The sequence below is a fragment of the Rattus norvegicus genome, chromosome 1 (assembly GCF_036323735.1).
Source record: "Rattus norvegicus strain BN/NHsdMcwi chromosome 1, GRCr8, whole genome shotgun sequence".
Taxonomy (NCBI): Eukaryota; Metazoa; Chordata; class Mammalia; order Rodentia; family Muridae; genus Rattus; species Rattus norvegicus.
The window spans coordinates 248,996,934-249,020,084 of record NC_086019.1 but is presented as its reverse complement, the minus strand read 5'-3'; the positions used below and the strand labels follow the sequence as shown (position 1 = coordinate 249,020,084).

The following is a 23,151-nucleotide window of genomic DNA, read 5'->3' as shown; positions in this document are numbered from 1 at the left end:
AGGGGACAATGGGGTCACATACAGGAAAGACTCAGTACATGGTAACAGGTTGTGTAGACATGAAGGATTGCTGCTAGTTAAATTATAATTTTAATACACCGTCTTAATTAGGGTTTCCATTGCTGTGAAGAGACACCAGAGCTGAGGCAACTCTTACTATAAAAGAAAACATTTAATTGGGGCTGGCTTACAGCTTCAGAAGTTCAGTCTATAATCATCATGGCAGGAAGCATGGTAGTGTGGAGGCAGACACGGTGCTGGAGATGCTAAGAGTTCTACATTTTGATCTGGAGGTAGCAAAAGAGAACTGTCTTCTGCAAGGAGGTTCTCTCTTCCACACCGGACAGAGCTTGGGTACCAGGAGACCTCAAACCTGCCTACACAGTGACACTTTCCCTCCAACAAGGCCATGCCTCCTCCAACAAAGCCGCGCCCCTTCCAACAAGGCCACGCCCCTCCAACAAGGTCACGCCTCCTAACAGTGCCACTTCCCATGGACCAAGCATATTTAAACCATCACACACACTTTCTTGCACACTATTCTCCCTGCTCTTTCTTTTTTTCATCCTTCCAAGGTCTTGCTATATATCCGAGGTTGTCCTCAAACAAACTATGTAGCTCAGGCTAGCCTCAAGTTTTCTCCTACTTCAGTTTCCCCAGACCTGGGATTCCAGGTGTGCAGTACCATGCCTGGTTCTGCTTTTCCATGCTTTGCTCTTTATTAGTACTTAACCCGGTGGTGTCTACTCATTGCTTTTCCTGGAGACAAATAGTAACCGCTGTGCTCTCCCCTCTGTTGCCAGGTCACTCCCGGGAGCAAGGCTGCTATAGCTAACTTATGCATAGGAGATTTGATCACAGCCATTGATGGGGAAGATACCAGCAGTATGACACACTTGGAAGCTCAGAACAAAATCAAGGGCTGCGTAGACAACATGACGCTCACAGTATCCAGGTGAGGCTGTGGAGATATTAGTTAATTCCTAACAGACTGGAAGCTGTGGACAGGGCCTCCCTTCCTCTCCTCCTCTCCCCTCCCCCTCTCCTCTCCCCCTCCCCTCTCTCCTCCTCCTCCCCTCCCCCCATCTCAGAAGCCCCTGCCCTTCCCCGTTCTTTGCTATTCCTGAGGAAAGCACACCAGGTCTGTGGCTTTGAATTTTGAGGTTGATCGTTTCTTCTCTCCTGTCCACAGGACTTCTTATCTCTTGCTGGCTTATTATGCGTCGGCCTCTTTCTATTAAGTGACCACACTTTGACTTGATCTAACACAACTAACGAAAATCTCGAGGAGGTAGAATGAGTTAGATGCTCTTAAGCCATAATGAGATGCGAATGTCTTCCTCCGAGTATCCTCAGGATGGGGTTCCTTCCAAGGACCCAAGGAGTAGGGGGTGTTGTGTTGTGAGAGGACAGCCGTTGTTAGAGTAAGTGCCAAGTGTGAGTTCAGGTGCACCACCGGAAAGGAACACAGGCACTGAGCAGACAGCTCAGGAAAGCACTTGGAAGCTGTAATCAGGGTAGAGTTTCCATTCTCTTTCATTCGGTCTTGGAAGGTGCCCTAAGAAACCAAGATGTCAGGAGCGATTGGTTCAGCTTTGAGTGGCTTCCTAGTTCCTGTTGGATCAAGTTCAGGTTCTGTTTGCTGGGCGAACCTGCTTTATTTAATGGCTCACCAACCTTTGCTTTTATAGCTCCTCGTCATGTTCTCCTCTGTCGAGTACATTTTGTGACTTTTTTCTTTTAATTCCTCCTCCTTTTACTCTAGGATTGTTAGACAGACCAAGACTGGATGGAAAAATATGAGAATATTTTGTTCCCTTTGGAGCCCTAATAACTCTGGGAGGCAGACCATTTTATTGTGCTTCAGAAGCACATTGGGCCTTTGCTCTCATCTCTTGTTCTACCTTGCTCTGCCCACGATCTTTTCCTCAAACTCATTTTCAAGTCATTCATGCATTTATTCATAGGTTCATTGATTTTTTTTTTTTAATTCGCTTGCCAACAAATTGTACAGGTGTGTCCTATAATTGTCTGTCACCGGTTACTGTGGCAAATACAGAGTAAAGTATAAATATTCTCTACCTTGAAGAGAAAAAAAAACCCATGCTAATAAAATCTGAAACTGGACTAAGACCATTGCTGTATGATTGGCAGGAGGGAAGTCTTTTGCAATACTGAAAAAGGATGCTTGATTTGTAAATACGTTGGTGATATGGTCTAGGCTAGGTGTTTAAGTTAGGACCTGGTTTTTCCTCCCAGCCCCATGATCCCAGAAATAAGATTTACACTCAAAATATATTTACAAATACCTTGGCCATATAACTAAGCTCTTTTCTGATTAGATATAACTTAAAATATTCCATGGATTCTAGCCTACATTCTGCCACGTGGCTGGTTACCTGTTCTCAAATACAATGTATTCAGTTGTCACATCTTCCCAGCGAATCTCCCCACCTCCTTCTCTCTCAGAATTCTTTCTCCTCCTGATGTCTCATTTTCTATATTTCCTGCCTAAGCCATAGGCCATAGGCTTTTTAATTGACAGGCCATGCATCCATGCAACACACAGGATGTTCTCTCTACAGCTAGCAACACTGAGCTGGGATAGGGTTGAAGTCTATCCCACCTTGAATTGAGGTAGCATCGTGAGGGAGGCGTAGCAAGTCAGAAGAACCTTGTGGCTACGTCAGTGTCCCAGACTGTAATGAGGGAGGCTGGGACTAGATCAGAAGGCAGGCCAGCTTGGAAAAAAATCCCTTCAGGCTGTGTGTAGGAGCCATCCAACATGGGTGTCATCTAATTATAAGTAGGGGGTGGGTCCGATGGCAGGGTACAAGTTCAGAGGATAGAAGAAGTTAAAGCAAAGGGATTTTTTTTTCTCATTTGCTTTTAGCACATAAAGTTGATTCTTGGTGTTCATTGGGGTTTGGAACCCAGAATTGTTGCAGATATCAAAATCTGCTACTACCAAAGTCCCTCTGTCCAAAACAGCGTAGTATTCACACATGCTCTATGCGTATATCTTCCTGCAGTCTTTGACATCATCTCTAGATTACCTGTAATATCTAAAGCAATGCAAATGCTACACACACGATTGCTATACCATAAGACAAGGGGAAAAGTCTGCATGTGTTCAGCACCGAGGCAGAGCTTGTCTGAAACTGACCAAATGCAGAACCTGTAGCTACAGAGGCTGATTCTTGGTCTAACATGAGCGAGACAGCAGCTTTAGCCCTGGCTTGACGAATGTGAGATGCTGAGTTGGGTCACTGCAAAGCAGAATGAAATGGAACAACCGAGGGGAACAACAGCTTTGTTCGTCTGCTGCAGGTCTGAGCAGAAGATTTGGTCTCCTCTAGTGACCGAGGAGGGGAAACGTCACCCCTACAAGATGAATTTAGCGTCGGAACCCCAAGTAAGTACGTGCTTATCTTTGCCAGTCCTCTGCTGGCTGCTTTCCTGCTTGGGCATTGTTTAGCTAGCCTCTGTTTTTCCTGCGCTGGAGGTCTGGGGATAAAGTGGTCGGGAGAGGCCTTCACTGTCATTGCTGGGATCTGGCGTAAGTTCAGTTCTTCCCGTAAGGGAAACTGCCAGAGGAAAGGGCTGGAAAACCCCAGGGCAGGGACATGGCCTGCTATGGAGTAAGGATAAGGAGTAGGAGGGCAGGCCAGGGAGAAGGGACAGAGGCCTTCCTGCAAATAGGATTGGTAGGACTGTACTAAAACCTGAGAGCTAACTCAGCTCTTACAGATGAGGTACAGAAGAGTCACCCGAGATGTGAGGATGCCTTTAGGCCTGAAGCAGAGTCAGAAAGAACCATAGGGACTTACTAGTACACCCTTCTTCCCCTATGAGTCCTGAAGTGGAAATCTGTTTTTGTTATGGTGAAATCCGAGGAAAGACATTAAAATTCGTTAAATGAAGTGGCAGCTGATCTTGGAAAAATATAGGAAGGATCACCGCATTGTTTGCTGGTCGAGTAGAATTTTCTACAACAGTAGATAGTCCTGAGAGTCCATATTTAAAAACGAATCTCTTGGTAGACAGCTGATAGGTGTTTTTATTTCTCCTTTACTTGTGTCTTCTGAGATATCTATACTATGTGGGTATATTTTGAAATAAATACAGAAATATTTAGAACACATTGGTAAAAATGCCCATGTTTCTCACCACAAATGTTCTCTGTTGGATAAATGAATGAATTATTAACAGTTAGTGTGGCTGAGGAAGTGGCTTATGGGCAAAGTACATTCATATAAGCACAAGGACCCACGCTTGGATTTCCAGCAGCCATGTGTCAAAGCTGGGCATGACTGTTCCCATCCGAAACACCATCAATGCGAGCTGGTTTGCCAGTTCAGCCAGAAGGCTGAGTTTTGGGTTCAACTGAAAGACACTGTGTTTAAAAACATGGAGAAGCGATTGGGGGGATATCACATATCAGCCTCCAGCCTCTACACACAAGTGCACACACTCACAAGTGCACATACACATACACACACAAGTGCACACACAAGTGCACACACACACACACACACACATACACACACACACACCCAGACACAGACACACTCACATGTAATACAACAATGAAACAACCATAAATAAATGAATAAGTGGATAAATTTTTTGCAGTTTTCTTTTTTTTTTCTTTTTTTTTTCCCGGAGCTGGGAACCGAACCCAGGGCCTTGTGATTCCTAGGCAAGTGCTCTACCACAGAGCTAAATCCCCAATCCCTTTTGCAGTTTTCAAAATGGGGTTGTGACGATTATATATTTAACCCCAGTTGAAGATTTGAAAATTGAACTTTTAAGTTTAAGATGCTATTGGTTTTTCAAAATAGAAATAGTACTGAAAAGATAACATGTAGTTATGTATAACATAGAAATGATAAGAAATTGAATCCATGTGGTTCCTTAGTTGTGTAAAAATTGAATGGATAATTATGTCTTAATTTCTTAAAGAGGTCTCATTCAAATTTCAGAAATGTAGTTATAATTTTTTCTTTTTGCAATAACCATCACATGTTAAGTTTCCAAATATTTTTATAACATGGGAAATGGTTTTGGCTTTACTTGGTCCACAATCGTCACTTTTCATTGGAGGCAACCATCTATGTCTTGGTTATAATTTTTTTCTTCAGTGTTGATATTTTGAAGGTCATTTTCAGATTAAAAAAAATTATTCAGACTATTTTAAAGGCTAGCTTGAGTGTATTTTTCTCTTCATTCATTCTTTGTTCATGCAAAAATCTTCCCACCTCCCCTTTTCCCAGATCTTCTATTTCTGAGACTTTTGAGCTCGAGGACAAATAGTGAGAACAGAGTTCACGGATATTGTAAAGACCTGCTAGTTCACATAAAGCTAACCAACACCCCAGCTTATCTGAGGTCAACATAGTAACATACCTAGTTTGTATTTCCTCATTATTGAGTTTCCTTGGAGACCAGTAAATACAAAGCCCAAACAATTACATCATCCCTTCCAAAAGGCAAGCCCTAAATCCGCCTGCCTTCTGGAAAGACTAGAATCCACATGGGGGTAGAAATATTTCTTTTTCGTACACACCAGACGCATTCTTGAAAGATGCTTTATAAAGCAAGAATGGAGAAATTATTAAAAAAAAAAAAGCCACCCCAAAGAAAAAAAATACCACTATTCCCACGAAAGAAAACCAGGGCGGGGGTGGGGTGGGGAGGGTCGAGGGATTGGCTTCTGCTGCCAGACCTGCCTGAGACCTGAGTGTGATCCCACAAAATGGAGATAAGCTATAATTCGGGCAGTAAATAAATAATACATAATAAAAATGTATGACATGGTTCCCCATGGACTTCTGACTGGAACTATTTTTGTTTCTATGGGAAGAGAAGATGAGACTTGGTCCTGTGCTTGCTGACATTGGTCACCCCAATGTCCTCCTGAAGAAGTGCAGAAAAGTGGGCTCAGAGAGGCATAACTTGCCCATGGCCAAACAGAAAGTGTCAGGGGTAATTGGAGGCAAGACTTCAGAATAAGATTCTTGCGCTGCTCCCAGAATTGATGGGCAGACAGAAGAAGGGTTCATGCTGTGTGCTGTCCTGTGTCTGCCCATGCTGCCTGAGTGATGGGGGTGAGAGCCCCTGGCCTCTAATTAAATTGGTTGCTGTCTTTCACAGCCAGCATTCAATGGTTTTCTGATTTCTTTGAATCAGTGCACATAAAATTACCTAACCATTCCTTACGACCATTCTTTTCTTTACCATCCTCTTTTGTGATTGTTTGTAGCCAGGCTTAGTGGCAGAAACAGGTGGATCTGTGTGAATTTGTACATAGCCTGGTCTACATAGTGAGTTCCAGGACAGCCAGGACAGGACCCTGTCTCAAAACAAAACAAAACAAAACAAAAACAAAAACAAGAAGATATAGAAGCTTCTTTTTTGAATATTTGTGCAGACATGGACAGAGAGAGTGAACTAAACCTCACTGACCCTGACTTGAAAAAAAAAATTACCGGAATAGTAAAAGAGAAATCTTAATCACAAAGATGTGTTTAGCTGCCTTTTGCTTTAAATTAGTTTTGTAATTAATTAAACAATTCTCATTCATAATGCTTTCCAATTAAACATTCAAGTTTTCTTTTTTAAAAGAGGAGAAAAAGAACAATAGAACTGGAATTCTTTTTTTGGTCATTTAGGCGTTAAAGAAAGAAACCAGGGTTTAAAAGAATTTTCGTGGGAACTCAGAAAACACGTTGAGTTTAGAAGGCTACACACCGCTTTTGGCACTGGAAGCTGGAATTGATTTCGAGCACTGGAGCAGGGAGAACCTTGCTAACTGAGTCATCAGATAATCTGTGATAATTTTTTAAAAGGAATGTTAGTTTAAAAAGTATATCAAGGCTGTGTGGCACGAGTCTTTAAGCCCAGCACTCAGGAGGCACTGAGTTTGGTCCCAGCCTGGTCTAGAGTAAGTTTCAGAACAGCTGGACTACAGACAGAAACCCTGTCTCAATCAATCATCAATCAATCAATCATCAATCAATCAATCACCAATCAATCAATCATTCAATCAAAATGGTGTTTTGGTTTTGGTATGTCTACACAGATGCCTAGAGAGATTGTAGTTAGAATTGTTCACCAGATTTCGGGCAGTGGACAAGTGAATGAGGACCCGGAAACTCAAAGCCCTTCGTCCACAGGTCCTGCCTTGGACCCCGCATCCAGAACCTTCCATCTTGTGTTTTACGACAGGAAATGATAGGCCCTCAGCACCTCAGTGGTCATTTGCAAGCACCGAGACAAGTAGTCAGCAGCTGCTCCTCCTCTTAGCCTCTCTCCTTGCTGATCTAACCTGCTCGGGTCTGGGGAGTTTACCTTTTGACATCGAGGGCTGTGTGGTTGTCTAAGCTACCCCTCTACTTTTTCCTAATGTCTCTGGAATGTGTCCTGAAAGGATGCTTCAGCTCTGACTTGGGTCCTGGTAGCCAGAGCACACATGTTATCCTCCCCAGAGGTACCCAGTATCAGCTTTTCTGGGTCTCGGGGAAGAGGCAGAGATGGAACTGATGGAGAGGGCGTGGGATTGCAATTGTGCATGTGTGGGTGCCTTACCACTTATTGATCAACGTCTCCTTGCGTTTGTCTGAGCCCCTATGCCCGAAGCGGAAGTTTAGATTTGAACCAGGCCTCTGGAGCTCAGCTGGAGGTTCTCCCTGGCTTTTAGCCTGCCCTGTACAAGATCAGGGGTACAGGGTGCACGGCTCCTTGATTTCTCTTCTCTGCTCCCTGCCTTCAGGAAGTCCTGCACATCGGAAGTGCCCACAACCGTAGTGCTATGCCATTTACCGCCTCACCTGCTCCTGGCACCCGGGTCATCACAAACCAGTACAACAGCCCTACCGGCCTCTACTCATCTGAAAACATCTCTAACTTCAACAATGCAGTGGAGTCAAAGACCTCAGCCAGTGGGGAGGAGGCGAACAGCAGGCCGTAAGTAGACCCCCGAAGTCTCCGGGCTCGTCCTGGGAGAGGCCCTTTCCATTAGTTTCTTCTACTAAGCCTGAGGGGAAACCTTTGCCACTCAACTTCTTTACATGTGGAAAGGGCTTCTTCCCCTCCTCTTTGTAGAGTTGTAGTGAAAATAAGAAAATGTGTTGCTGGGGTTGGGGATTTAGCTCGGTGGTAGAGCGCTTGCCTAGCAAGCACAAGGCCCTGGGTTCGGTCCCCAGCTCCGGGAAAAAAAAAAAAAAAGAAGAAGAAGAAAATGTGTTGCTGACGCAGTGGCTTAAAGGTTGAAGTCCTGCTGTTGAGCTTAGGACCAGAGTTCTGTCCCTAGAACCTGCATACATGGTGGATGGGCTTGGTGGCTTGTCTGTAGTTCCAGTAAGTACTTCAGAGGTACAGACGGGGGATCTGGAACAAGCAGGTTGGCCAGACTCCCACAGGTGAGCCCTGGCTTTGGTGAATAAGGTAAGGGGCAATGGAAGAAGCCTTTTGATGTCCCCCTCGGGCCTCCACATGTGTGCGAGCATCTGTGCACCCGTGCTGTGCTCCTTTGTATGCCCACACCCTCGAGAGAGGAAAGAAAACATAAAATGCCCAGCACCATGTTGGACACAAACAGATCTCGTAACGATGGAGAATCGTTCTTGCCCTAAGTGCTGTGGTCATCCTCAGCTTCTGGTCATGGTCTTTCACAGGACTTCCATGCATGTCCTGAGGGAGCCCTCGCTGTGGAGTATTGGGGGGGACTACTCCACGTTTCCCACTGGACCTGAGCAGCACATGCAGTTGTGCAGTCCTGGTGAAGCAATGCTTGCTTCCTCACCAGTGCAGACTAGAAATGACAGAGATAAAAGCTTCGAGGGCCCACCCGTAGGAATGGTTTCTGGCCTGTGACAGAAGCTGGCTTAGCAAGAGAAGAGATGGGACCAGCAAGAAGAACCAGGCAGGCAAGTCCTCTGTCACATACGTGTGGGCTGTACTTGCCTTTCCCTCTCTATCTGGTCTCTTGCTTCTCCTAGCAGAGGGACCTAAATTTGTTCTTTTAGACACTCCAGCTGCCCATGGCAAGGAAACTGGGTATGACAGTGTTAAGGGTGGGGAGAGGATTAGGACTCATAGGCCTGAGGTCCGGCCTGCGGGGTAAGGAACACAGGGTAGAGCTGCCAGTTCAAACAGAACTGAGCTGCCCTTGTGGAGCCCCAGGCTCATGTTCTGCCCACAGGGATGGTGGTTCCAACCCAAAAGTGTCTGCAGGCCTAGGATCCCCACCTCTGCCGATTGCTTTCACCGAAACACATGCTGGGAATTTTTTTTTTTTAAATCCTGAAATTACCAACCGTTAAATGTTGGTGACTTTCAAATTTTGTTTGAAAAACAGAGTGCATTTCAAAATTATCCAACCTCTCGGGACCTCTACTCGCTCAGATTTCGTGTTGATTCCCAAAGCCCATTTCGCCATTCAGTTTCTTTCCTGTTCAATTTATTTAATCTGTCTAAATTTTAGCTCATTTTAGGTGGGGTGGGGGGAGTGTAGGGTTACAGTCCCAGGTTCCTTAACTGTTTGGAGAGCTGTTGCAGGAACCCCACTGTGTTTGTGGTCTCCAGGGTCTGTGGGGAGAAAATGGAGGGAGTGTGGCGGATGAAGACAGACAGATCAGACAGATACGGAGACTACTGGCTATCTTCTGCACATGAGTCTTTGTCCCTGATACTGAGATGTCAGGATGGGACAGATCTGTATGTTTCTTAAGTCTAGTGAGTCTTTGGTTTCAGAAGATGCTGGAGAGCACTGACCGGTACTACTGCCTCTTACGGGAAAACATGGTTCCTGAGAGGTCTTACCTGCTTGGTAGGTTGATACCCTTCTAGGTGGTTATGGGGATGCTAGGGATACATGGGAAAGTACCATGCAGGGAATTCGCTAAGCATCATACCCTGGAGGGAAGCTTGCATGCAGCTCAGTGAGGAGTGATCTGAACACCGAGGGCCACCGTTCTCGTGTTTTCGCTGCTTATGGTGCTTGGAGAGGCTGGGAACGTGACCCTTCCTTTACTATCCCAGAGTGGAATGTTCCATGATCTGGATTTAATAACCCAGGAAATGACACATCCTTAATTGAAAGAACTGCTATGCGCTGGGAGAAGTATGTGCCTGGAAAGTATTTTTAGGGTGGCTGCCTTAGATGTTTTTCCTTCCTTAATGTCTTCTTTCTTCTTCTCTCATGCTCCCTAATTGCTCCCCACCCCCCATTGTCTACTCCTGGCACGCAGGCATGGTTTCTTTGGCTGCAGCAGCCTGGGGGCCTTCATCAAGTTTCCTTGCAGATTCCCTCAGCGAAGGGGCCCAGTATCTCTTTCAACCCAAGCTCCTGGAGCAGGGGCCTAAGAAGCAGTGGGACTCCCTGAAGCTGGAGGCGAAGCAGCTGCTGAGCCTGTTTCTTGACCAGGGATCTCTGCCTGGTGGCTCGTTTCTAGTAAATTCTCAGAAACGAGAGATAGATGATCCCGCCAACCCAGCAGCCACTCTCTAACCATCCCTGCTCAGCACAAGGCCAGGAGCTGGCTCTCCCCCACTGTTTAGTCTGAATTCGCTGAGGTTCCAGAACTGGCTGACTGCATACTTTGCCTCTGAGGTCATCACCCATTCCCTGGGGCTAACCCTGTTTTGTTTTGTTTTGTTTTGTTTTGTTTTTGATTGGGGGTGGGGGTAGCAAGAGGGGTCTAAGCCCTTCAGATCATTCTGCTGTGTGTGTGGCTGTCTTGTAGGTGTCCGTACAGCAGCATCCCAGGCAGGTCAGAATGTCAGCAGTAGCATTACCATCTGGAAAGGCATCTGAGGGTCTCCTCAGCGGGCCTCAGTGCTCACACTGGAAGGGGAGGCCCTCTGCTGCCCTTCCTGGCTAGATGACTTCAGCTCAGTAATCCTCTCTTGAGTACCTACTGGGTACCAGTCCAATGAAAGAAATATTGCTAGCACCTTCGCTCGCACCTCTTCAAAGGGACCTGTTAAAAATTTGGTGATGAACACAGACTAGATTTCATAATTTATACGATGTCTACTACTCTCTCCCAGCTTGTAGACGAGTCCTAGAAATCGGCTTTGCCTCCTGACAGCCGAGTGAGTTTAGGCAGACCTTGTAAATCCTCTGAGACCCAGTCTTCTGATCTTTAAGGTGGGCTCCTAGCCACTGACCTTTCCACCAGCTTCTCAAGGGAATGCAGTACATTGTGGTGGAAGGAACCGAGGGGATGCTGCTTACTGCTGAGTTCATTGATGGGGAGAAGTCTGCCTCAGCCCTTCTGAGTGCCAGGAGCTCAGAGGGAAGAGTGGAAGCATACAAGCAGGTTCCAGAGAAGAGTCGCCTTGGCCTACTGTGAACTTTTCCTCTCCCATGCAGTCATTGCCTAAGTTCAGTCATCGGTATCCCTGGCCAGCATCTCTCCCAAGAGATGGCTTTTTATATGGCCTAAGTGGTTGAGCTCCTATAACAAGCATAAAAATCCCAGAGTACTAGGTCTCCCAAAGCATGTGTACTGGCTGGTTTTGTGTGTCAACTTGACACAAGCTGGAGTTATCACAGAAAGGAGCCTCAGTTGTGGAAATGCCTCCATGAGACCCAGCTCTAAGGCATTTTCTCAACTAGTGGTCAAGGTGGGAGGACCCAGCCCATGGTGGGTGGTGCTGTCCCTGGGCTGGTGGTCTTGGGTTCTATAAGAAAGCAAGCTGATAAGTCCAAGTAGATCAGGGACCTCCACATCAAACCAGATACACTCAAACTAATAGAAGAAAAAGTGGGGAAGCATCTCGAACACATGGGCACTGGAGAAAGTTTCCTGAACAAAACACCAATGGCTTATGATCTAAGATCAAGAATCGACAAATGGGATCTCATAAAACTTCAAAGCTTCTGTAAGGCAAAGGACACTGTTGTTAGGACAAAACAACAACCAAAATATTGGGAGAAGATCTTTACCAATCCTACAACAGATAGAGGGCTTATATCCAAAATATACAAAGAACTCAAGAAGTTAGACCGCAGGGAGACAAATAACCCTATTAAAAGATGGGGTTCAGAGCTAAACAAAGAATTCACAGCTGAGGAATGCTGAAGGGCTGAGAAACACCTAAAGAAATGTTCAACATCTTTAGTCATAAGGTTAATGCAAATCAAAACAACCCTGAGATTTCACCTCACACCAGTGAGGATGGCTAAGATCAAAAACTCAGGTGACAGCAAATGCTGGCGAGGATGTGGAGAAAGAGGAACATTCCTCCGTTGTTGGTGGGATTGCAGACTGGTACAACCATTCTGGAAATCAGTCTGGAGGTTCCTCAGAACATTGGACATTGAACTACTTGAGGACCCAGCTATACCTCTCTTGGGCATATACCCAAAAGATGCCCAACATATAACAAAGACACGTGCTCCACTTTGTTCATAGCAGCCTTATTTATAATAGCCAGAAGCTGGAAAGAACCCAGATGCCCTTCAACAGAGGAATGAATACAGAAAATGTGGTATATCTACACAATGGAATATTACTCAGCTATCAAAAACAATGACTTTACAATATTCATAGGCAAATGGATGGAACTGGAAAATATCATCCTGAATGCAGTAACCCAATCACGGAAAAACACACATGGTATGCACTCATTGATAAGTGGCTATTAGCCCAAATGCTTGAATTACCCTAGATGCACAGAACACATGAAACTCAAGAAGGATGACCAAAATGTGAATGCTCCACTCCTTCTTTAAAAGGGGAACAAGAATACCCTTGGGAGGGAATAGGGAGACAAAGTTTAGAACAGAGGCAGAAGGAACACCCATTCAGAGCCTGCCCCACATGTGGCCCATACATATACAGCCACCCAATTAGATAAGATGGATGAAGCAAAGAAGTGCAGGGCGACAGGAACCGGATGTAGATCTCTCCTGAGAGACACAGCCAGAATACACAAATACATAGGCGAATGCCAGCAGCAAACCACTGAACTGAGAACCGGACTCCCGTTGAAGGAATCAGAGAAAGGACTGAAAGAGCTGAAGGGGCTTGAGACCCCATAAGAACAACAATGCCAACCAACCAGAGCTTCCAGGACTAAGCCACTATCCAAAGACTATACATGGACTGACCCTGGACTCTGACCTCATAGGTAGCAATGAATAGCCTAGTAAGAGCACCAGTGGAAGGGGAAGCCCTGGGTCCTGCTAAGACTGAACCCCCAGTGAACGTGATTGTTGGGGGGGAGGGTGGTAATGGGGGGAGGATGGAGAGGGGAACACCCATACAGAAGGGGAGAGGGAGGGGTTAGGGAGATGTTGGCCCAGAAACCGGGAAGGGGAATAACAATCAAAATGTAAATAAGAAATACCCAAGTTAATAAAGATGGAAAAAAAAATAAGAAAGCAAGCTGAGCAAGCCAGTTGAAGCAAGCCAATAAGAAACATCCTTCCGTGGCCTCTGCATCAGCTCTTGCTTCCTGACCCACTTGAGTTCCAGTTCTGACTTCCTTTGGTGATGAACAGTAATGTGGAAGTGTAAGCTGAATAAACCCTTTCCTCCCCAACTTGCTTCTTGGTTATGATGTTTGTGCAGGAATAGAAACCCTGACAAAGACAGCGTGTTCAGGGTATTTTTCCCAAACACTCAGGAGGCAGATTTCTAGGCAAATGCAGTGGAGACAAAGGATCCATTGCTATCTATTCAGAATGTAGCAGGGGAATTAATTGATTATGTTAGCCCAGTGTAGTTGGGAGTAGGATCAGAAGGCCTCCAGCAGGAAGGCTGCTTGTCTCTGTAGTTGATGTGCCTGCACCTTGGAGAACTGACTGGAGTCTGAGTGTTCTTTCTCTTTCTCCTGATATTGAGAGTTATTCCTTAATTCTTATCATTGGAGACTAAAGGGAGCATCCAGACCAGGTATTCCCTTTAGAACTAAAGGTGTAAACTTTCCCAGAATTGTTTTTTAAAATTTATTTTTTATTTTATTTAATTATTGGGTAGCTAAGCTGTGGTATCTGAAAATGAGTTCTTCTTTTCTAGGTAAAACGTGATAAAACGTGAGGAATATTTTTCTGCTTCAGCTCACTCCTCTCTCTCTCTCTCTCCCTCTGTGTGTGTGTGTGTGTGTGTGTGTGTGTGTGTGTGAATATGTCTATGTCTGTGTGTGTGTGTGAATGTGTCTATGTCTGTGTGTGTGTGTGAATGTGTCTATGTCTGTGTGTGTGTGAATGTGTCTATGTCTGTGTGTCTGTGTGTGTGTGTGTGTGTGTGTGTGTATGTGTGTGTGTGTGTGTGTGTGTGTGTGTGTGTGTGTGTGTGTTGAGACCAGGTCTCATTCCTTGGCTACCCTGGGACTTGCTAAACTTGCTATATAGATTAGGCTGGCCTTGAACTCATGCAGATCCACCTGCCTTTATCTCAAGAGCTGGGATTAAAAGTATGTGTCACTATACCCATCTCTCATTTTACTTTCTTTTGAGATTTATTTATTTTTATTCAGTGCATATGGATGTTTTGCCAACATATATGTCTGAGCACCATGCTGTGCCGTGCCTGAGGAGTCATGAAGAAGGTGTTGGGTCCCCTTGGTCCTGGAGTTACCAACAGTTGTTAGTGGTTGCTGGGAATTGAGGTCTGGTCCTCTGGAAGGAACAGTGAGTGTTCTAAACTGAGCCATCTCTCCAGTCCCTCAGTTTTTTTTTTTTTTTTTTTTAATCACAAACAAGACAAGAACTGAAATCCGTGTATCACTTATAGCACTTATATTTGAGATAAGGGATTTTAAAAACAAGTTAAGCCTTTTCTTCTATTCAATCCCAGCATTTGGGAGGCAGAGGTAGATGGATCTCTTGCATTCAAAGCCAGTTTCAGGCTCGCTAGGTCTTTACAGTGAGACTCTGTCTCAAAAAAAAAAGCATTTGAGTCTGCACCAGGATTCCAATCCTGTTGCCTCACTCACCCCTGGCCACATTCACCACACCCACATCCCTCACTGTAAAGCTCCGGCCCACCAATCTCTCATCATCACAGTTTTGTTAGCTCAAGAATGTTTTATTAACAGAACCATAAACTATGTAACATTCCGGGGTTTCCTCAGCATAATTCCTTGGAAAACCATCCAGGTTTTTTCTTTTTCTTTCTTTTTTATATACCAATGGTTTGTTCCCTTTCTTTTAAACAAGTGCGGTCAAAACCACATGACATCAAATTTAGTACCATAACCACATATGCAAAGTTATCTAGCAGATCTGTTGAATTTGTTCAGCTTGAAAAACCAAAACTCTATACCCAGTGAACAGGTTTTATCTCTCCCCTAAGCCCCTGGAAGCCACCACTCTACTTCCTGTTGGTAAGCATCCTGATTATCTGCTCCTGTGAGTGGAGTCATGCAGTGTTTGTCTTTGTCGACTGACATACTCATATTCCTCTTAGCATATGGCCCCAAAGCTTCACCCAGGTTGTATGTGTCAGGATTTTTTTCTTTTTAAAGGCTGAGTAGTATTCATTCTTTATCATGCTTTTCAAATATTCCATTTATCCACTGATAATGGATTTATGGTTTTTAGGCTTCTTTTATTCTTTTGAAGATGCCCCCTAAGGGTGAAAGCTATAGGTTTTCCCACACAGGTAGAGAAGGAGCCAAGGGTGACACTCCAGTCATTCTTTTTCTGTATCATGCTGTGGACTGTAGCCAGTGTAAAGGCAAGGGAGGGGTCTGGAGCTAACTATGACATCCAGCAAGAATACATCATGACAAAAAACCACACAGGATATAAGATGTACACAGAGTCAGACATTGTCTCTTCATGCTAGCAGTAAGCCGGTGAACGCTGACATTAAAATATACCCTGTACAGTTACTTCTCAACAGACTGGACCTTCATCTTTCAGAGAGTGGGGAGGAGGACGAGGAGAAGCCAACGGGTCTGTACGGTGCTATTGTTTGAGAGCTGGGGCTGATTCTAGTGCCTCACATCACTGCGTTGGGGGTGTATGATGGACAGAAGCACACTGTATGCCTCAAAATTATGAGACGAGAGAATTGTCAATGTACTCACCATAAATGAATGATCAAGCTTTTATAAAGGAGTCAAAATCACTTCTCAGGCACACATGGAATAGTATGTTAAGCTAGACTCTAAGTGGGACTTTACCAACAGCAAATATCTTTGTAACTGGAATGAATTAAAACTAGAATTTAGTAGAAAGAAAATGAGAAAAATGACAAATATACAACACAACCGAATGGTGTAAAAAATCACAGGGGAAATTTGGACATATTCTGATGAATGGAAACAGACAAACAACATTCCCAACATTTTAGCAGGGTCGAATGTGGGGTAGCACGCCCTGCACCCCAGCACTCCAAAGGCTGAGGCAGGAGGATTAGGAGTTAAAGGTCAACACTGGTTACATAGTGCGATTTTTGTCTCCAAAACAAAAACTAAATAGTATACAGGAAAAGCAGAGCCGACACAGACTCTCAGAGAGGGAAGTGCCTCAGCCAAGCAAATCTGACTTTTAAGGAGATTCCTAGTCGTTTTTGTGGTGTTCTGAGTCTGCCTGTCCCTAGAGGCTAAAAATGCCTACTTACATTTACTTTTTAACCTGGCTTCCCTTTTTATGTTTCAGTTTTAAGCATTTGAGTTAATCATGTGGGTGTGAGATAAACAAGGGTTTGATCCTGATAGCTCTGAGAGGAATCTGGAAATCGTGGGGACCGGGTTCTTCCTGGTTTATTTTCATATGAACGTTAGAATTCACTTCATGGACATGGTACTCTGTGGATTCTTCTTTCTTTGTGTGTGTGTGTGTGTGTGTGTGTGTGTGTGTGTGTGTGTGTGTGTGTGTGTTGGGGTGGAGTGGGCGGGGTATGTGTGTGTGTGTGTGGTGGGGTGGAGTGGGTGGGGTGGGGACAGAGTCTCACTCTGTAGTCCAGCTTGGCGTTGGAGCTTACCATGTGAGGCAGGCTGGCCTTTGAACCGGTGGCAGTCTTCCTGCCTCAGACTTCCAAGTGCTAAGAATGGAGGAGACTGTACCCAGTTTTTTTCAGCTGTTCTGCAGTTGAGGACTGACTCCAGGCCTCTGGCATGCCAAGTAATTGCTCTGCCCCTGAACTACATCTCCAGTTCTCTTACTTTACTTTAGGGTCTCACTAGGCAGGATGCTCTTAACCCACTAGGAGAGGAGGCAATACTTGAACTTTCGATCCTCCTTTCTCTGCCTGCTGAGAACGGCTGGGATTCTATATTGCCCTGGGATTCTATTGCCCAGTGTCACCATATCCAAATAGGAAGTTAATCTGCTTCGCGAATACCTATAAACAGCACTGTGCCTTCAGAGTCTGTGTGCTCGAAAGACATACATTTAATTTTTAAAAGATTTTCAGATTTTTTTAATATTTTTATTTATGCAATGTATATAAGTACACTGTAGCTGTCTTCAGACACCAGAAGAGGGCATCAGATCTCATTACAGATGGTTGAGAGCCACCATGTGGTTGCTGGGATTTGAACTCGGGACCTCTGGAAGAGCAGTCGGTGCTCTTAACCACTGAGTCATCTCTCCAGCCCTCAGATTTTTATTTTATGTATCAAAATATTTTGTCTGCACATATGTTTGTGCATTATATGTGTGTGTGTCTGTGGAGCCCAGAAGAGGGGGCTGGGTCCTTTGAAACTGGAATTACAGAAGATTGTCAGCCACCATGTGGGTTCTGGCATCTAAACATGGGTCTTTTGGAAGAGTAGATCCAGCCCCTGCATTGTATTTTGTTTTATGTTTATGAGTGCACTGTAGCTGTCTTCAGACACCAGAAGAGGGCATCAGATCTCATTACAGATGGTTGTGAGCCACCATGTGGTTGCTGGGATTTGAACTCAGGACCTCTGGAAGAGCAGTCAGTGCTCTTAACCTCTGAGCCAGCTCTCCAGCCCCCTATGTTTCATTTAAAATTTTTTTCCTTTATGTTTTTTTTTTGTTCTGTTTTTGCCTGAGTTTATCTATTAGTTCTAGACTTTAAAAAATAGGTTCTGTGTAATTTTTGCCTTGTCAATTACGTCATGTAAGTAAGGGACTGTTGTGTGGTCTTCTCTGACCTATCTGTTATTTGGTTCCTTTCCCCCATATTGCTCTGGCTACAGTTTACAGCACCGTGGACAGCAGGAGTGGCCAGAGGGTGAGACCATTGTGTGCCACTCTGCCCTGTTAGACAATGCTATGGGTTCTGTAGATGTACTCAGCAAGCTAGGGAGGTTCTCACCAGTTCTATTTTTCTGACAGTTCAGTTATTTATTTTTTTTTTGTCTTAGTTATTTTGAGACAGAGTCTTGCTATGTAGCCAAGGCTGTCCTGGAATTCACTGTGTATTCAAAAAGATTTTTAGAATTGCCTATTTGATTACCTCCTTGACTGATTTCTGACTAGTACACCAAGTACGTTCCACTTGTCTGTGACTTGTAATTCTTTTTGTATATTGCTGAATTTTATTTGCTATGAAATTTACATCTTTATGAGGGACATCACCTATTGTTTTCCTTCTTAATACGGTCATCTGATTTCATATTAGTATAATATTTGCTTTTCTCCCAATCCCTTTTTCAGATATTGTGTCAACATCTTATAGCCTAATGTGTAAGTCTTAGAATTTTACAGTCTGGTGTTGTTTTTTGAATTTAGGTTAACTGTGTTTTGGTTAGGGTAATGGATATTGAAAATACTTCATAAAATGCCCAGCACATAAAAGGATGTCATATTATTTGGAAATAAAGTGGTCTTCCTTCCTTCCTTCCCTCCTTTCTCCCTTCTTTTCCCTCGGTTTCTGCACACTGTCCCTTCCCCTTTGCTCTCTTTTCTTTTTCCCTCTCTTTATTTCTGTTCTTTTCTTTCTTTGTATTATTCCCAAGCCTGTTTGTTTGAAGAATGTATCATGACCTTGTGGTTTAGTTCTGTTATTTTTAGTGTTCCCTTGGTGGCTTCCAGACATAACATATAACAAGAGAAAAAAATTTCCCCCCAAACATTCCATGGCTTGATCTTGATTTTAAAATAGTCCTAAGAGTAATAGGAAAAAGATTAAGAAAGAATAATGTAATATGCTTATTATGGGGAGGTTCCAAGCCCAGAACTCAAGTATCTAATTTTCTTTAAAGGATGGAATTGATCTGGTAGAAGACCCTGGTTTAAAACTATTCTCCCAGATGGCCATTTAACCTGCCCCACACTTTGCTACAAGGGAAGGGAGATGGACAGGGGTAGACAGAGACCGGCTCCTGTGGGCAGGCTAGGCAAGGTGGCTGCTTCTATCCAGTCATCGCAAACCAAAGGTGGCAGGTGCAGCCAGCACCAGCCTTACTCAGTAGTAGCACAGCCTGTCACCCTTTGTGGACCTTGCTTTCTTTGTTGTCAGAATGTTTGGAGTCCAAAGGAAACACACCTGGGGCTTTATCCCTGTGCTTGATTGAGTCTTTCAATTGGAGCCTGAGTATATAAGTGTTCCAGTAGAGGCTGTCCTGGCTTCCCTACAGCTTGTCTCAGAGGAGAAAAAGGGACAGCGAGGGAGAGATGAGCAGGGAAGGGTTAGTAACTTAGAGGAAGTTACCCATGGAAGACATACTTTTTCTCTTCAAAATGGACCATGAACCAATTGCACAATGGGAGATGGGTGGGAAAGGCGTGGATTCAGCGGCTGTAATTCCTTTGCTCTTGACTATGCTCTTCAATGGTGAGAGCTCATACCTCAGCAATTCGTGTATTTGTGTTCGGGGAGATCTATCTACACACATTGATAATAACCATCGCTGGCAGTTCATCTTCTCTTTGCGATTGCTCCTCTGGGCACAGTGTGTCTGTCGGGCAGCTTCTGAACAAGTTGTGCAAGTGAGAGGAAAGAACACATAAGGGCTCAGAAGGGGGTCCCCCACAACCCTACATTGCTTCAGGGTGAGCTCACAGGATTGTGGAGAGCAGAGCAAGGAGGAAATGGCATTGATGCTTACCTACCTGATGCTGAGCTCTGAGTCTGGGCTATACACCCAGACAGACCTGGGCATTCACAGACAGCAAGGCACATGCTTGTTTACCTTCTAGGGGTAGCTAGAAATACAAAAATAAATGCAAGTAGGGTATGCAGAAGTAGAATGAGTTAGAGGGTAGAGAAGGACGGGTATGCGTGGTACTGTCATAAGTCAGGGTCAGTAAATGCCCTCTAAGGAGTACACACCTTGTGTGAAGCAGGGTTCTCTGGCAGTACATGGGGGTAGCAGCACGGGCAGAAGGATCAGTAAGAGTTTTGCCTAGAGTAAGGCTGGCTGGTTCAGTCATTGCTGGAGAACTGTTCTGAGGAAAGGCCTTATCTTTATCTATTTATGTAATGACCATTTATTCCAAAGGAGTTGAACTTGAATAAACTTGTGTTTTGTTTATAAAAACTGTAAATATTGGGTTCTAGTCAGGTAAGATTACATTGACCCACAGCATGAAACTGCTGATTCACTGGAAATATGCCTCTGACGTCTGTCCCGAGGCTAAGAATAGCAGCAGAGAGACAGGTTACACAGCTGGTGGGTCTTGCTGGAACACCCTGGTGTGGCATAGTTGTGCAGGGGAGCTGGGAATTTGAGGAGTCCGGCTAAGGACAGTCTACTATTGAAGGGCTACCTCCCTTCTACCATTTCCTCGTGGTCAGGCAGCATAAACTGTGGCTTAGTGGGGAAAAAAAAACAAAAAACCCAGCCTCAGAGTAGTGCCTGCCTCAGCTTGTCCTGGGCATGCAGAGTAATGGAGGAAGAAGTGGGAGGCATGGTCTGGCTTGCGTGGCCCCCAGGGTCTGAACCTTTACATAGCAAAAGCCTGTGAACTTTTCCTTCTTGCCTCAATCCCTGTGAATGGGGCAGGTCAAGGCTGCTGCCTCCAGTTAGAGGCACAGAGGGCTGAGAGTTCCATTCTGAGTGGCGAGGAGCATCTGGAAGCAGGAGAAGCACTTTGACATGGGGGGAAAGAAAACATGAGGTTTTTGCTCGTTGCAAGGAATGCATGTTCCTCCCCCTGGAGCTTTCGTGGTTAGGTTGTGGTTGACATTTTTCCTCTTCGAAATTTTCTCCTGACATAATGTTGATTATGTAATTTTAAAAGAGGGGAAGAATTCCCCATCTGTGAGGGTCAGCCAAAATGTAATTGAATTATTTGGGAAAATAGCCTCTTACTGTATTCAAGTGTCAGCCAGCTTTGCCTACCAGGACCTGCTGTAACATTGTCAGGGGAGTTGGAGACATGGGATAATCACTGTCCGTTCTTTCAAGGAGTATGTGTTTGCTTGGAAGGGAGTGCCTGGGGGAGTTTTGGGACTAACTTTGGACCCTCGTCCTGATGGATTTCCAAATATTCTTCATAGCTCGGCTCAGCCTCATCCCTCCGGCGGCCTTATCATCGACAAGGAATCCGAAGTTTACAAGATGCTTCAGGAGAAGCAAGAGTTAAACGAGCCCCCCAAACAGTCCACATCATTCCTGGTTCTGCAGGAGATCCTGGAGTCGGATGGGAAAGGTAAGTGTCCCCGTGGACAGAGTCCGTCTCTGCTGGAACACGGATGTGCACAGCCCACACTGAGAGCACAGCTTGCTGAGGAAGCCTGGGTCTCCCTGTGCCGCCTAGAGCTTGCCACCCTCCCCAGAGTCTGAAGTTATAAGAGCACACACTACCACTTCAGGCTCGGCATTGACTTTTTTGAAAATGTGAAACATTTATTGGAAAGAGGAGGAGAGGAGAGAGGGCTCAGATGCAGATGGGTTGTACAATGCTTAAAATAGGACCTGTGGAATATGCATAAAGCCCTGGGCTCCATTTCCACGCTTGTGGTGAGGGGTTACTGGGCTGGAGATGGACGGCAGTGTTGGAAGCAAGGGATGGGACAAGAATACCCCTCTGGATTATACTTTCTGACTCAGTCTTAAAAATATTTACTTTTATTTTACACATATGGTTGCTTTCCCTATTTACTATATATATGTACCCAGTACCTGCAGAGGCCAGGAGACAGCTGTAGTTAAGAGTGATTATTAGTCACCATGTGGGAGTTGGGAACTGACCTGGGTCCTCTGCAAGAGCAACAATCACTTTAACTATGGGGTCATCTCCCCAGCTCTGGTTGCTCAGTCTTTTTCAAATGTTTTAATTTTTACAAACAGATTTGTTCTATTTTTACTTATGTATGTTTATGTACCTGTGGGTGATTGTGGAGGGAAGGAGGGGGGTTAGATCTCTGGGAGCTGGAGTTATAGGCAGTTGTGAGTCACCACACGGGTGCTGGGGACTCAACTCAGTCCTCTGCAAGGGTAGCCATTTCTCTTAAGCATGGAGCCATCTTTCCAGCCTGTATTTTCTATTGCTGTAGAGCCATTATAAAAATCGATTTTTTCCTTTTGAGACAGGGTGTCTCTTTGTGTAGCCTTGGCTGTTTTGGAACTCACTCTGTAGACCAGTCTGGCCTCAGACTTACAGAGATCCACCTGCCTCTGCTTCCCAAGGGCTGGGATTAAAGATGTGCTCCACCACAGCCCAACGAGTGATAGATTTTATAATGACATTTTCATTCAAATATATCATATACTATGGACCATATTCGCTCCTTATTATCTCTCCCGCCCTCACACACACTCGTCATTCATGTGTACCATGGTTTCTTGACCCATTCATCTGTTAATGGACATCTGGGTTGACTCTCTAAGTTGACCATTGATCGGGGAGTGTTACAATACACATAGATGACCAAGTATCGGCTATGCTGACCTTCCTTAGGGTATATATCCACCAGTAGTATAGCTAGATCATATGTTCTATTTTTTAATTTCTTTTGTGGAACCTTCATACTGATTTCCACAGCGGCTGCCTCACTTTACATTCCCACCAGCAGTGTGTGTAAGGGTGTTCTGGACGCCCTTGCAAGCCTTTGTTCCCGCTTGTTTTTATACAAACAACCATCCTGAGAGAGATGGGATTCGACCTCATTGTGGTTTTAATTTTCATTTCCCCGATGATCAAGGATGCGCAGTTCCATGTCCTATTGGCAACCTGTCATTTGCCTCACGCAGTCATTGGATGGTGGTGGCTTTGTTTTTGGCGTTTAATATTTTGCGTTTATTGAATATTTTAGATAGCAATCC

General features: G+C 44.7%; 1 protein-coding gene across 1 annotated transcript in view; it reads left to right on the top strand.

The window, feature by feature from the left end:
- Pdlim1 (PDZ and LIM domain 1) overlaps positions 1 to 23,151 on the top strand; it is a 48,592-nt gene that overhangs the window by 20,325 nt on the left and 5,116 nt on the right. The window contains 4 exon segments of the mRNA NM_017365.2: positions 804 to 955; positions 3,331 to 3,415; positions 7,775 to 7,968; positions 21,384 to 21,535. Coding sequence (NP_059061.1) covers positions 804 to 955; positions 3,331 to 3,415; positions 7,775 to 7,968; positions 21,384 to 21,535 — 583 coding nt within the window.